This window comes from Paralichthys olivaceus, chromosome 6 (assembly GCF_024713975.1).
Source record: "Paralichthys olivaceus isolate ysfri-2021 chromosome 6, ASM2471397v2, whole genome shotgun sequence".
Classification (NCBI taxonomy): Eukaryota; Metazoa; Chordata; class Actinopteri; order Pleuronectiformes; family Paralichthyidae; genus Paralichthys; species Paralichthys olivaceus.
Window position 1 is genome coordinate 14,595,790 of NC_091098.1, and position 13,554 is coordinate 14,609,343.

The 13,554-nt window shown below is 42.3% G+C and overlaps 1 protein-coding gene across 3 annotated transcripts in view; it reads left to right on the plus strand.

Moving 5' to 3' along the window:
• dip2ba (disco-interacting protein 2 homolog Ba) overlaps window positions 1-13,554 on the plus strand; it is a 45,085-nt gene that overhangs the window by 11,768 nt on the left and 19,763 nt on the right. For 2 of the 3 annotated variants that reach the window (XM_069527481.1, XM_069527483.1), the window contains exons 2-6: window positions 10,415-10,486; window positions 11,841-11,996; window positions 12,148-12,273; window positions 12,518-12,754; window positions 12,848-12,976. In XM_069527481.1, the coding sequence (XP_069383582.1) occupies window positions 10,415-10,486; window positions 11,841-11,996; window positions 12,148-12,273; window positions 12,518-12,754; window positions 12,848-12,976 (720 nt within the window). The remainder of the gene's footprint in view (window positions 1-10,414; window positions 10,487-11,840; window positions 11,997-12,147; window positions 12,274-12,517; window positions 12,755-12,847; window positions 12,977-13,554) is intronic. The other variant, XM_069527482.1, reaches the window with a different exon arrangement.

Genomic DNA, 13,554 nt, shown 5'->3' on the forward strand with positions numbered 1-13,554 from the left:
CACTCATGCCCTGCGCCTGGCAAGTTGCCTCCACCACCCCAGCCTCCACCTTTTAGCACCGAGTCCAAACATGGTTGTGGTAAACGATATTCATCTTGAACAAATGTACCCTGCCTGCTACGCCCACCGGGGGGGTTCTGCACACGTTCCCTGTTTTATCTTAGCACACTGCTCGGCTAATCCAGGGAACATCCAAAGAATGGAGCCTTCAGCGCAAATCATAACTGAATTCTCATTGTGAAATAAATGGGTAAAAACATGACAAAGTGTTCCTGACTGAACTTGTTTGGGTTGTAGTTTGACCCAGATTGTTATCAGGATTTCTCTTTTTCATAAGTCACATTTTGACTTGGCATAGCAGGGAAAACATGGGTTTCACTGATAACATTAATGCCCAAGTGTCCCAGTAAGCCCTCTTAATGAGTGAAAAGCAGAGCCAGGAAAATCCTGGAATTGACTAATGTGCCATTAAAGCACAGTTGTAATTACTGCGGGCACTTCAACTACTGAGAGAAGTCAAAATGCCTGCTGTAAAAACGGCCTATGAATACATCTCTGAATTGGTGTGAAAGCCCAAAATTAAATAAAATCTTACTCAGTTGTCCAATACCTGTAGGTGACAGATAATCTTCTCTGTGGAGTGGCAGCTAGCTAATCTGACAAGAAATCAGTGTGAGATTTGGCCTCAAGTGGTCTTACTCATCACTGCACCTAATTCCTCAGAACAACCTGTTAGCTAACCGCCCAGTACAGTTAATCAAAATCAGAAGTACTTTATTAATCTCCGTAGGGAAATTCAAAACACTGTGCTTCAATGCAGCCTGCATGAAAAATAAATGACAGTAACCACCGATGCTTACTCAGACACAACCCACTGCCTGTCTGACTCAGCACTCAACCATGTTCACTTGCTCACCAGTCTTATCACTTTGATGAAGAAATGTGCTCTTTGTAAAACAGCTCGTTTTAAAGCTTGACTTAACAACCTGCCTGTGACTGTCTTCAGGGTAACACAGCGACCCACATTAGTGTATGTGAGTAACTGTAGCACAGGGAGTGTCGGGTGTTGATGAGAGATTAATTGGGTTAGGAGTTAGGAATCCATTATTTTATTAGGTTATTCAGAAAATGTTGTCTTCTGGGTTATTCCTTTCTGGGTTGGGATAATGTGCTCTCTCCTTCAGTGTGACTTTCTCATTGAGCCAAAAGTAGAAACAAGCTCTCGATTCTGCGACTGTCCCCAGCTCATGCAGCTGGCTCGAGAATCCTGTCGCTGCCAAAATAAAGTGCACCATGTAAGAGAAGTAATGGAGGAAGTAGGCCAATGCTCGCTCTGCTCTCAAACAGAATGTGGATGCTTTAAAAGCTTGGAACGAAGTTGTTTTATTTTTTGGGCAAAATTAAATTTCAGGATTCCGACTGCTGAATGTGATTGTGTTGAAATGGATTGTTGCTCAGTTAATTTCGATCTTATTTGTGGCCAACACAATTGGAAAGTGTTTTTTTCCTGTACAGGAAGGCCCGATTTGATGAAATGATATAGTGCTTCACGTAGGGTTGATTTGGCCTTTGTGTGTGTGTGTATTTGTAATATGTGCTAATTTGTTCCTTGTGTTTTTAAGGCTGGTTTAATTCAGGATAATAATACAGTGACTTTGATCTGTATTATCTACATACATATACACATATATATTCACCCCTTCTGTTACCTTCTCTGTGCTGCTTGCTACCTTTGACTAGTTACTACTTACTGTATGTTGGTGTTAGACATTTTTCACTTGAGTTTATCGGGGTCAACATCCAGATTTCAATCTGCCTCTTTAAATTCTTTTTTCCTCAACAAAATGCTTTAGAATTGTTAATATTCACCTCAGCTGCTGCACAGCCACATCAACAATAATAAAATGATACAATTTATAGTTTTGATGGTAACTATCACAAAAAAATCCCTCTGACGGACTAGCTGATGTTCAAGACATACTGTACAACTAACAGGTTAGGGGAAATCATCTGGGACTTTCGCTGCCAGCTACCTTATCATTTATTCAAATAAAGCTACTCAAGAAAACACTAAACTCTGTTTAACTTTACATTATCATTCCCTTAATCCTCAATATCCCCAGTGTCCCCTTACATTTTCATGTTTTAATGTAGTTTTAAAATTTCATATTCAATTTCATTGTTCTGTTTGCTCCTGTTTAAAAACCCAAACAAATCTCCCCTGGAGATTCTGTGCAGAGAAATCACACCCAGCCCTTTTTCCTCAGCTGGCAGGCAGATTTCTTCATTCATCCAGATATCACCCCATCCTCCCTTTCTGCCTGAAAACCCCCACATGGACTCACAGGGTCCCAGAGGAACTGCAGGCCTGTTTTTGCAATGGAAAATGTTGGTCCTGGAGGTGGGAGGCCTTTGTACAAATGTTTGAAGCACAAAGAACAAATAACCTGTTACATTTTATAGCTGTGATTCAACTGCTGATGCAGTGAGAAGAAGCACCTGCACATTATTAAGCCCTGAAACCTCAAACAGCCTTTTTTTATAATGCCAAAAAACAAAAGTCAAAAGGCACATTAGATCCATCATTTAATAAGAATAGGTGCTCAGTAGAAGAAACAATAGCACACACCCAGAAAATATTTTGGATTTCTGGAATACTATATGTTTGAGCAATATTTAACATGGGACTAATTATTTGGTCTCAAAAATGTCTGGAAAAAAAATCTCCAATTCCAGTTTCAGAAAACCCAGTTTCTCTATAGGTAGTCACAAGTCTGACTGGAAAAGCTGTGGCTTGATATTTTACAGTTTAAACATACATTTATTATGTTTTCATAAATAGCTAAATATATAAAGAAAGCACAAGCAAATATTTAGAACTTGAATTAAAATGAAAATTAAAACTTGTAAAATTGGAAAATGAATTTACATCTCTATTCTGTAAAATATAGGTTTTTTACACTGTCACATATTGACAAACATTAAGAAAATACCCTGTATCTATTCGAACCATTTCTATCGTCTAACTGATAAATCGGTCGGAATCTAGTAGCTGCAAAAAACCTAAAAAATTACAGATACCCAATTGCTCTTACATAAGACAATATACGTTTTTGTCACTTGACTAACTGATTAATAGACTTATTGTTTCTGTCCTAGATAACAGAATCAAAATTAAAAATTAAATGAAACGTACCAAATGAATCATGGAAGTGAATGTGAATTTGATCTTTAACTCTTGTCTAGCTGTTAGTGTGAATGTGGAAATAAACTGCTACCATCTACTTAAACTAATGACCAGGTGCCATTAAATGGCCTTGGTGTCAGACTCATTCATTTGCGTTTCCTGCCGAGTGCTTTTTACCCACATTCTCAGCACAGTCTGTCCGTTGTTTTTGTGTTTCTGCTCAGAGTCTCTATAAATAAGATCCTGTGGGTGACGTTAGTTCCTCTCCTCTCATCCCCTGTGTTTATGTGTGTATTTACATGTAAATGTGCACACTGTAGCTGTTTGTGTAAGGTTCTCTGTTTGCGGTCGTGCTGTGTGTCTTTGCTGTCATCTAGTCACCAAGACCCAAAGGGAGTGCAGCTTTCCTCTGTGGTTGTATGTGTTTCTCATGAGATGCACTTGTAACTGTTGTATTTTAGCATCACTTTTGTCGCAGTCAATAAACTACTGATAAACAAGAACAGCTTTGTGCGCGATCAAACTAGTGTCACTGGCTTGAAGCCCGACCATGATTTCACTGGGTCCTCAGACTTGGATACTAGCCTCCAGATCATGTCAGGGGGCAAAAATGTAATCTGGTATTTTAGATGTAATCTCAGATTACGGAATAGAAAAGAGGCAAATATGTGTATAATCTGGTGATCTGGTTTGTTATCCCCTTTGAAATGTCTGATTGTGTCGATCATGTGTTTGAATGTAACCTGTGACATTTAGGTGCTTGTGTTGGGTGCATGGAGATAGAGTAACTGATACTGTGAAGCAAGAGGAAATTGTGGGTGACAGAGGCAGTCGTGTCACTTCCTCCCTGTCTAATCTGCCCACAGTAATTACAGCAGCTCTCCCAGTTGGGGGTCTGGCTATCTGTGTGTAAGTTGAGTCAGTGTGGGTCTGTATGTAATATTGGGTCTGTTCCGCATTTTGTTTTTTCAACATCTAACTTCACAAACCAAATTTGGCGATCAGAGTTGTTGGCACATCCGCGACATAGGAGCAGAAATCTGCCTTGTGTGTAGTTCACATGAAAATGAGAAAAGCTTGTTCATACATGATCTAAGTCTCCTCGTTGTAAGCCGGGAGTGCTGGAGGCTAATCAGCTGATTCTTAAGCCACTCAGCTCCACATACACACGACACACACAGAACACAAATCTCATACCTCTGCATTTTATTGTACTCTACTGATTTTAATCTGATTGTTCCTGTGAGCACGTGTGTGTATGTGTGAGTGTGTGTGTGTGTGTCTTGGGAAGTATGTTGATGGAAGGACGAGTGTTGACTATCCAGTCCAGACCCTCCCCTGTCTTCTAGCATCAATTATTAGCTCCTCTCTCCCTTGGAGTAGGAAACATTAGCCCAGTATTGACCTCTGACTGTTATTGAAACCACTGAAAGCTCCGCTGCCTCCTTCATTCTGGATGCTTTGGTGTCGGCTGCATGTACGATAAAACCAAAACCTCTTATTCCTACACAGGTCGTTTAACTATGCAGAAGACACATCATAACATAGCACATTTTCTGTAAAATGAAATGTAAATGTTTCTGTGTAAATTGGGGTCATGTCTCTCAGCTCTCTTTGGTTTTCATTGTACTTTTGTGGCTCTCTCCAGATTTCATGCGTAGGTGGTAGAAGAGGTTATTGGTGTTTGATTCTGTTGTGAAGACCAGTGGGTGGCACAATTTTCAAAGTACAGTTTTCTGTTCCATGTCAGGCTTTTCATACCTAATCCTGTCAATGTGATGCGGGTTCTGTTGGTACAAGCACCTTGTTTTATCTTGGCTGGTCTGACTCATTATCCTGTTCAGAATTGCTCACATTCATTCTGACTCTTTGTGTTGCCTTCATGTGTGTCCAAGACACAGGCACAACATGCATTTAATGTGTGTTGTAAGAATATGTTAGAAGGAGTGGCAGGCAGGTGGGGGCTGTAACACCAGGAGAGCTGCTAATGCTCTGGCCAGAGCTTGTATATTAGCATCATCTGTTGACATATTGTGTGTTCGCTCATTTGGTGTAAAACTTACTGAAATTACTTCAGTTTGTGTATGAGTACTTTTGAACATATTTAGTCCCTGTAATCGAGATATAAGATTTTCACAACTTTTAATTTAACCGCAACCTCCAAATGAACAAAATATCACCATAAAGTGTAAAATTACATTTCAACACAATAGAAAAAAATGTGAAACAACAGACATTTTCTATCATCTCATTATACAGGCAATGAGATGTATTACAGGGCTCTACTGTGGTGCATTGTAAGTCCTCTTGTGTTTTCACTATCTGTTTCCTGGATTGCAGAATGAAACATTCATACTCTGCAATATTCATCGGTGACCCACAGTGCATACTTAAAAAATAACTCGAGGCACTGTCACACTGTTTCTCATTTGAGAAAATGAACTCTGACTACAAGTCCGATGGAAAACTTTAGCACTGAAATGTGCTTCACTGAGCTGCTCATGCAGAGTAGCGTTTTCAAAAATCCACCAAACAAACAGGGACATCACAGTGTAAACGTTTGTAGCAAAGGTTGCTCTTATTGAAAGAATGGACTGGGGAGCACATCGACTGTGTTGTAGAAGTTTTATGTTAATATCTGAGACTTTTAGCCGTCATTTGCTGATAGTGGCAGCTGGAATTAAACGACTACAAAAACTGACAAAGATTCTTTCAAGTCCTCTTCTAAATCCAGTATTCATTGAACTCTCTGCTAAATCAGTGGTAAAAGATTCATGCCAGTTTGTTTGTGCTGTGTTTGTGTGTGGGTGTGTTCCCTTATAAACATAATCTCAGTGTTTCCTTCCCAGGGCTCAGTGACTGTACTTCCGCTTTATACCAGTATTCATTACTCATCATTTATTCACCACTGAAGTGGGATTTGGTTTTCTCCTACGGTTTGTTTGAGAAAGCCGCAGTCTATTGTTGATAGTAAGAAACAAAAAGCGTTTCAGCTACAGAGAGTTTGAAGATTACTCTTATAACGAGAGATTCTTTTTTGTTTTACATTTTAAGTAATTTCACTTAAAAACAGCTTTTGCTTTTCTTGCTGAAGACAACATGTGCTATAATCTGAATGTAGTGAGAATGTAGTTGACGGATGCAGCAGAAAACAACTTCAGAGTCACCTCCCATAAAGATTTCAGTGTGATTTCAGTGTGATGTAATGACAACAGGGGCCATGGGGGCATGAGATGTGATTCTGGTGTTCAGTGACAACCTGTAAAGTATAAAGATTAATAATGTATACTGTGTATACTTTAACTTTACCCTTAACTTACTTTACTCATGCACAAATGTAAATCTATAAATACCCGGTCTTTACTTCTACATATGTATATCTTTATTTCTTTAGCCTTAGTTGATTTTTATATTTTATATTGCTATCTTTATACCTGCTTTTGCTGTTTCACCTCTTTCTCAGGGGCTCTGTAACATTTTAATTTCCCTACGGGGATTAATAAAGTACTTCTGATTCTGATTCTGATGAATCCACTGATTTAGATCTGCCGTGCTGGACATCAGTTGGTGCTGGAGGCGTCAGTTCTATTCATCTCCAAGCAGTTGATGAACAATGCAACATTCACACAATATGGGTTGAGTGTAATGAGCAGTCATTCACATAAGCCTCGTAGTTGTTATTCCAAGTCAGGGATATTGTGAATTTCTGATATATGAGTGTGTGCATTTTGATCCAGATCCAAGTAAAATGTGGCATAAAAATCAAAATCTGGATCTAGTTCATTTAAATGTTGTTTAATATGGGGACTGTTGGGTCTTAGCAGAAGTATGCACTCTGAGTGCCCTTCTAGTTGAAAAAGGTTTGAAGACCCCTAAACCAGAACACATTAAAGTTGCCCTCTTCTTCCAACTGAACATTGCATGAATGCTGTACTTGAGGCAAAGTTTTCAGTTTTTCACAGATGAGCTGCACAATCACAAAAGGCTCTAATGTGCCAGATCAGACCAGGAAATGCCAGAGCTGATTAAAACGGGTCATTAATGCCTGAAGACATGACGTCTACTGCAAAATCCCCTCATGTCTGAATGCGCTGTAATTATTTATGTAACCTGGACTGTTGCTTGTGTGTGTGTTTTTATCCCCTCTGTGACCCTGTGCAGGCATCTGTGAGAGGGTCAGGCCTCTGTCTGACCTGTCCTCAGGTCAGAGGTCAACTGCACCTGTTTTAAAGGAACAGTCAGGTAGTCACTGCCATCTTCATTGTGCTCTGACACACACTGGTGACAGGAGGGAGGATTAAAATGAACATACTGGCTCTACCACAGTATGTTGAACAGGTCCTGGACAAAAAGAAACACAATACGCACTTGGTTTGACCCACTGACACACATCTGACAGAGCAGGCCCTGTAATGCCACTCTTGCTCAGGGCTCACTCAGCATTAATTCCTCTGTGTACTGAAGCCCCCTTTAACCTGCACCAGCTGTGTATATACACACACACACACATACACTAACTCACACACACACACTCACACACACTCACACACAAACTCACGTACATTCACTTCCTGCACCTCGGGGGTTTTGGCCAGTGAGCAAGCTTGTCCTGGCCAGTTGGCCCTCTCTGTTAGTATGGTGCTCTCCAATCAGCACATTCCTCTTTCTCTAGACAGACTCTGGGAGACAATTTTGGCAGTGCAAATGCAGGGTGGGGTAACGCTCATATCCTGTCCCCTGACCTCAGATTACACACACATACATGCACACACACACACTGCACTGTTTTGCTCCTGCTCGCACTCAAAACACCACATTCTTGCTCTTTAAACACAGTTTTTCCTCTGTTTCAGAGCAGCTGTCACACTCGACTCTTTTAAACCCAGAGCCCCTCAGCGTCTCTCTGCCTACACTGTCAGAGCCAGTGTGGTCGTGCCAGTTCGTGCCTGTTGTTATGTCCCACACTGATACAGTCTCTCCTCTGTCTGCGTTAATGACCTCCATCCCACTCGCCCTCCCTCCCTCCCTCCTGTCCCCACTTGGGCACCAGAACTGGGCTTTACAGAACCCAGTCTCCAACAATAATGACGCTCCAGTCCACTACAATCAATTCGCTGTTGATTGCAGTGCTTGCATGTCTCTCTGCGAGTGTTTTCCTGGATATAAACAAGCCCGTCGCACGCCTAAGGGAAGGAGAAGCGATAAAAGAGAGACTGCAACACACATTTGCTGCTGTGTTTTTTTTCATCCCGAGTAGATTTGGGGCCAGTGTGTGTATCCAGGCATGAAGTGCTGGGCGGTCCCAATTGAGCCTCCTTTTACACAGAGAATGACAAGCACACAGCACTCAATCGCACTCCCTCTCACTCCAAAACTTTTTCAGACTTTGTCTTGATGACTTTTTTGTTTTGTGCACTCCGTCTCCTTCCCCTGTTTCTCTCTTTCACAGTGTTTTGAAACCTGAGCGTTTTCTACATATGAATAATCAGAAGTATTCAGAAGTGCACCCCACACTGGTAATCTACATACTCAGTCCTGAGGGGAACTTCTTTTCTGATTCAGTTGTTTATTCAGGCAAACACCACACGCTGGTGGATACAGACCCGAGTGTGAGAACGCTCTTAAGTTACAACACAGTATCTGAGTCACACATGGGACTCCCCACCCAGTACCGACATATCTAGCCCAGCCCCTTCCAATCTGCTGCTGAGCTTTGCCCCCCCCCCCCCCCCCCCCCCCCCCCCCCTCCATTTTCTTTCCATTGTTTTTTCTTACACACACCCGGCCATGTTCCTTCTTGCTTCCCCCAGTGACACCCATCAAATTATTCCTCCCCTCTTACCCTAACTCATCATGTGCTTGTTGGTTTAAACAGGAATTTACACAAAATACTAGGAACAATTTGTGCAATGTGTGTGACTGCTTCATAGTTTCTAACGTCTTCAATTTTGCACGTCTATACTGCAACGCAGAGTGGAGTTTCAAACTAGAACGGGGCCAGTGGCGTTTCTTAAAAATTCCGCGTAATGTGGACAGCAGGCGTAATCATAGCAACAGTGATGCATTTTAAAACTAAAATGTAGAATCGTGTATTGCCGATGTTTGGCCGTGTTGTCATGGCTCAGTGTGGATAAGGTGTCAGGGTACTGAGCCTAAGCAGCCCTTTGGTTTACTGTACTTGACATAGCATACAGTTATCACTGGACATTCAAGGAGGGGAATAACTGAGAGAGTGGGAGATTGCTGTAGTGGGATTGTTTGTGTGTACAAGGGCAACATGTGTGTATGTTAGTTAACTGGACTGGGTGTGTCTTGCATGCATGTTTGCTCTACAAGCAGACTGTGTGTTTTGGGGTCCCAGTTAAGTGGACTTTGTCCTGCCTCTGTTGCTCTCCAACAAACTCTGGAAGCAGTGGGACTCCTGCCAGTCCAAGGCCGAATGAGGAAGGGGTGGTGCTGGGTGTACAGTGGGAAGAAGAGGGGGGAGGTGGAGGAGATAAATGGTCCAGTCCCATGTGAAACTGGCTCACATGGCTTCCTTTTTGCTCTGCTATCCCAACTGATCCCGACAGCCTTCAGTTTTGCTATTGTTTTCTTCCCTGGCACAGTTATCTGCTGGTTGCCCTAATCATATTTGGGTTTCGTAGCTAGGAGGAGGGTTTTTTGTGCACTCATCATGTTTATTCACCGGGGCTAATGTAAGGCCAAACAATGGCGTTATCTCTGTGCCTTGTTGTAAATGGACTGAGCCGTCAAAATGTGGAGTTCAGTAGATTTGGTTTAAAGAGGATTATTATTATGACTCAACTGCTGCAAAAGTATTATCTACAGTTCAGCTGTGTGTGTGTGTGTGTGTGTGTGTGTGTGTGTGTGTGGTTACCTCACCTCTTCAGAGACTTGTGAGGACCAGTAGACCTCATGGGAACCAAAGCGTGGTCCTAATGAGGCAAACCATCCTTCTGAGGTCCTGGTTAAGATTAAGGGTAAAATGTGACCTGTAGTGAGTGTAGGTTAAGATAAGGGTGAGGGCTAAGCTTTTAGTCAGGCTGTCCACAAATAATGGAAGTCAATGCAAAGTCCTGATAAGAATAGCTGTGCAAACCTGTGTGTGTTTCAGAGGAGAGCACCTCATCTGGCTGTGTGTGTTTGTGTGTGCAGTTGTCCGTTGTTGTTTGTGTGGTAATTATGACTAACATAACAGTGTGGTGTCGCTGTCCTCTCTCCTAGGTGACATCACGCAGAAGGGCTATGAGAAGAAGAGAGCCAAGCTGCTGGCCTCCTGCATCCCCCACTTGTCAAGTAAGACAAACTCCTTGTCGTTGGCCACTCTGAGATGCAGAAACTTTTAAAGTATTTGATATGTAACTACTATTTTACTGAAAAATAGTAGTTACATATCAAATGGTTCTTTATGGTCTGTTTTGAGAAATGCACTGAGAGATATCTTTGTTTTTGTAGTTTTAAGTGTCAAGTGTCTTTCTTTTTAGATTCGTAAAAACAGACTGTCCACACTGTGAGGGTAATTCTCTTTGTCCAAGTTGTCCAAGAGAATTTCTGGCTTTCTGTGGCACTCTAGTGGCCAAAATGGGAACTACAGTAATATATAAGAGCCACTCTCTCCAACAAAACCTCTGTTTGTGTAGTTTAACCTGTCTTTTTTTAGCCTCATAAAAACAGATTGTCCACTCTGTGTGTAATTCTCTTTGTCCAAGTTGTCCATGGGAATTTCTTGCTTTCTGTGGCACTCTAGTGGCCAAAAAGAGAACTGCAGCAACAACATCTACTCTTCCCCTAACAAAACCTCTGTGTGTCAGAGTTTGTGCAGCCGTTGGCAAACCAACGCACACAGTTTCCTTTAACTGGTGTCGGTTTACGCACAGTCACAACAGAAGGGAAGTAGCAAAGCTTCATAGTATTGCTATGAGCCAGTCACCTTTGGCCTCACTGGTTAAATGATCTGTCTGGATTTTCTCAGTCAGCTGCTTGGCATGAGGGTGTGGCACTTCCTCCAGAATAACTGCACCACATTAACATTGACATGAAAAAATCCTTCTTCTGTAAATGGGGACTAATTTTAAAAAGTGGAACACCTTTTTTCCGTCCCTGCTAATTTAACCTTGGTCTGCTTTAGCTTGAGCCACCACATGATGCATGTTTTGTGAAGAGGGACTTAAAAAAGAAGTATATCTCAGATATTTAATCCTTAATGTAAGTGGGCTCTGCCTTTTGTTTTATTATGGACATTTTGCACCAGATGTCACATTAGTTGCTGGGCCCCCTCCTGCTCCTACAGCTGTCCCCTCAGGCCCACTTATCTCCAAACCATCGTCTCTACAGGGACTGTGCTGCTCAGGCCCCCTGGGAAGTGAAGACATTTGACTATAAACATATTTGGTGGAATCTAACCTAGTTTCATGTACTCCATTAACAGTACAAGTTGCATCAGTCATGTACATGTCCTTATTTCACTTAATGTTCAGAGGCACTGTGGTGAGGCTATATTTAGGCAGCTCCTTTGAGTAATATATAATATTCATGCCTACATGTAAATGGCATTACGAGTTGTGTTCTGTCTCATATTGAATGTCTTTTTTTTAATATTGCGCTACATGTGTTTTTATTAATGTTTAATTTACCTTTCTCATTTTTGCAGATGTGGATCTGTCTCTTCCAGATGTCCAGCTTTCCCCAGGCCACAGTGCTGACCCCAGCCCGAGTCCTGAGGCCCCGGGCCCCTCAACCTCTTCAGCCGCCAGACACCACCGTGCACATCGCAGTGGAGGGGCCAGAGATGATCGCTACAGATCAGGTACACAGCATATTAAACACACTCTAAAATGAACCACTCCATAAAAAATATTAAACTCCATCCAGCAGGAGTCAAATCAGCCTGTCAACTTCCTTTTTTTCCTTGTAAGTCTCACTCTTTTTATTCTTACTCTAATTCTTTGTTTCTGTAGACATCCACACAGAGGCTGTGCAAGCAGCACTGGCCAAACACAAAGAAGAGAAGATGGCGCTGCCCATGCCAACCAAGAGACGCTCAGCCTTTGTCCAGTCTCCCATAGATACCTGCACACCTCCAGGTAAACAAGTCTCTCATGCTCAGTGGGGAGCTGGTTGCTGTAATTATTATGCCATGTAGTGTCCACACTACTGAAGTGCTCTCAAGCAAGACTTTGTGTCTCTACCATCTGCAGGGTACATCCACATATATGTCCTCTGGCTAGAATAGTGAAAAAGAATCTAAAGAGACTCAAGCAAATTAAAAATGAATCAGGATAAAACGATTATAATCCATTGATGTGTATTGCTTCCTATGTGTATCAGACACATCTTCTGCATCAGAGGATGAGGGCTCATTGCGCAGGAAGGCAGCTCTCAGTGCAGTGCTGGCCCAGAGCCTGCAGAGCCCTGACTACTGGATCAACCGTTCCGTCCAAAGCTCCTCCACTTCCTCGTCCGCCTCCTCCACCCTCTCCCATGGAGAGCCCAAGACCCAACCACAGCCCCAGCCTCAACCTGCAGTTTCCTTGTTAGCCGACGTTCTGGCTCACACACGCATAGGTACACTTTACTGATTAATATTTAACAGATATAAAACAGTGCTGGTTGGATGTTGTTCTCCTTTAGATGCTCACTTTCTCGCTTCTCCTCCAGAAAACAGTGTCCCCCCTGATGTGACATCCTCCACTCCCCAGGAGAGAGGGTCTAGGGTTGACCTGCCTCCAGCGGTCAGGGGCATGAGCCGTGGACAGAGCCGCTCCAGCATTCTGGATACTGCTGATGGTACACTCACACAAGTCACTGTCATATATTTCCTGTTTCAGATCAGGAGGTTAAACTGTTTGCGTGTTCTAATCATGGCAGTTGCTGAATGACATTTCCTTTTTTGCATTGACTGTGTGATTCACAGAATTGTGGGGATCAAATCAGTGAATGATCTATCCATGTTCATCCAGAATCAACTTGAACATCATCCTCATGTCACTGTGTGGTGAATGCTGCTAATGACAGATATTTTGTGTTCTTTCTTTTGGGTCCATTAATCCTGTCCCTGTCTTGCCTTTCATTTAAAAAAGGAAAAAGAAAAGGTAATAAAAATCGAAATCGGGGAAGGGGAGGGATGCTGACGGAAGTCCAGCTCAGCTTGCTTTCCAACCTGCCCTTTGTCTATCTGTCTCTATGTGTGTCTCGTAATGTAGGTCTAGATATAGAGAATCTCCTGTATTTGATTTTCCTCGTGATCATCCAATCTGTGTCTCTTCGAGAACCTATTTCCCTTTCGAATCCTTCCTGCTGCTGATTCTGATCCCGGTGGTGTTCTAATGTGTAGGGGTTCTGCCTGTGTGAGTGTGTGTGATCGA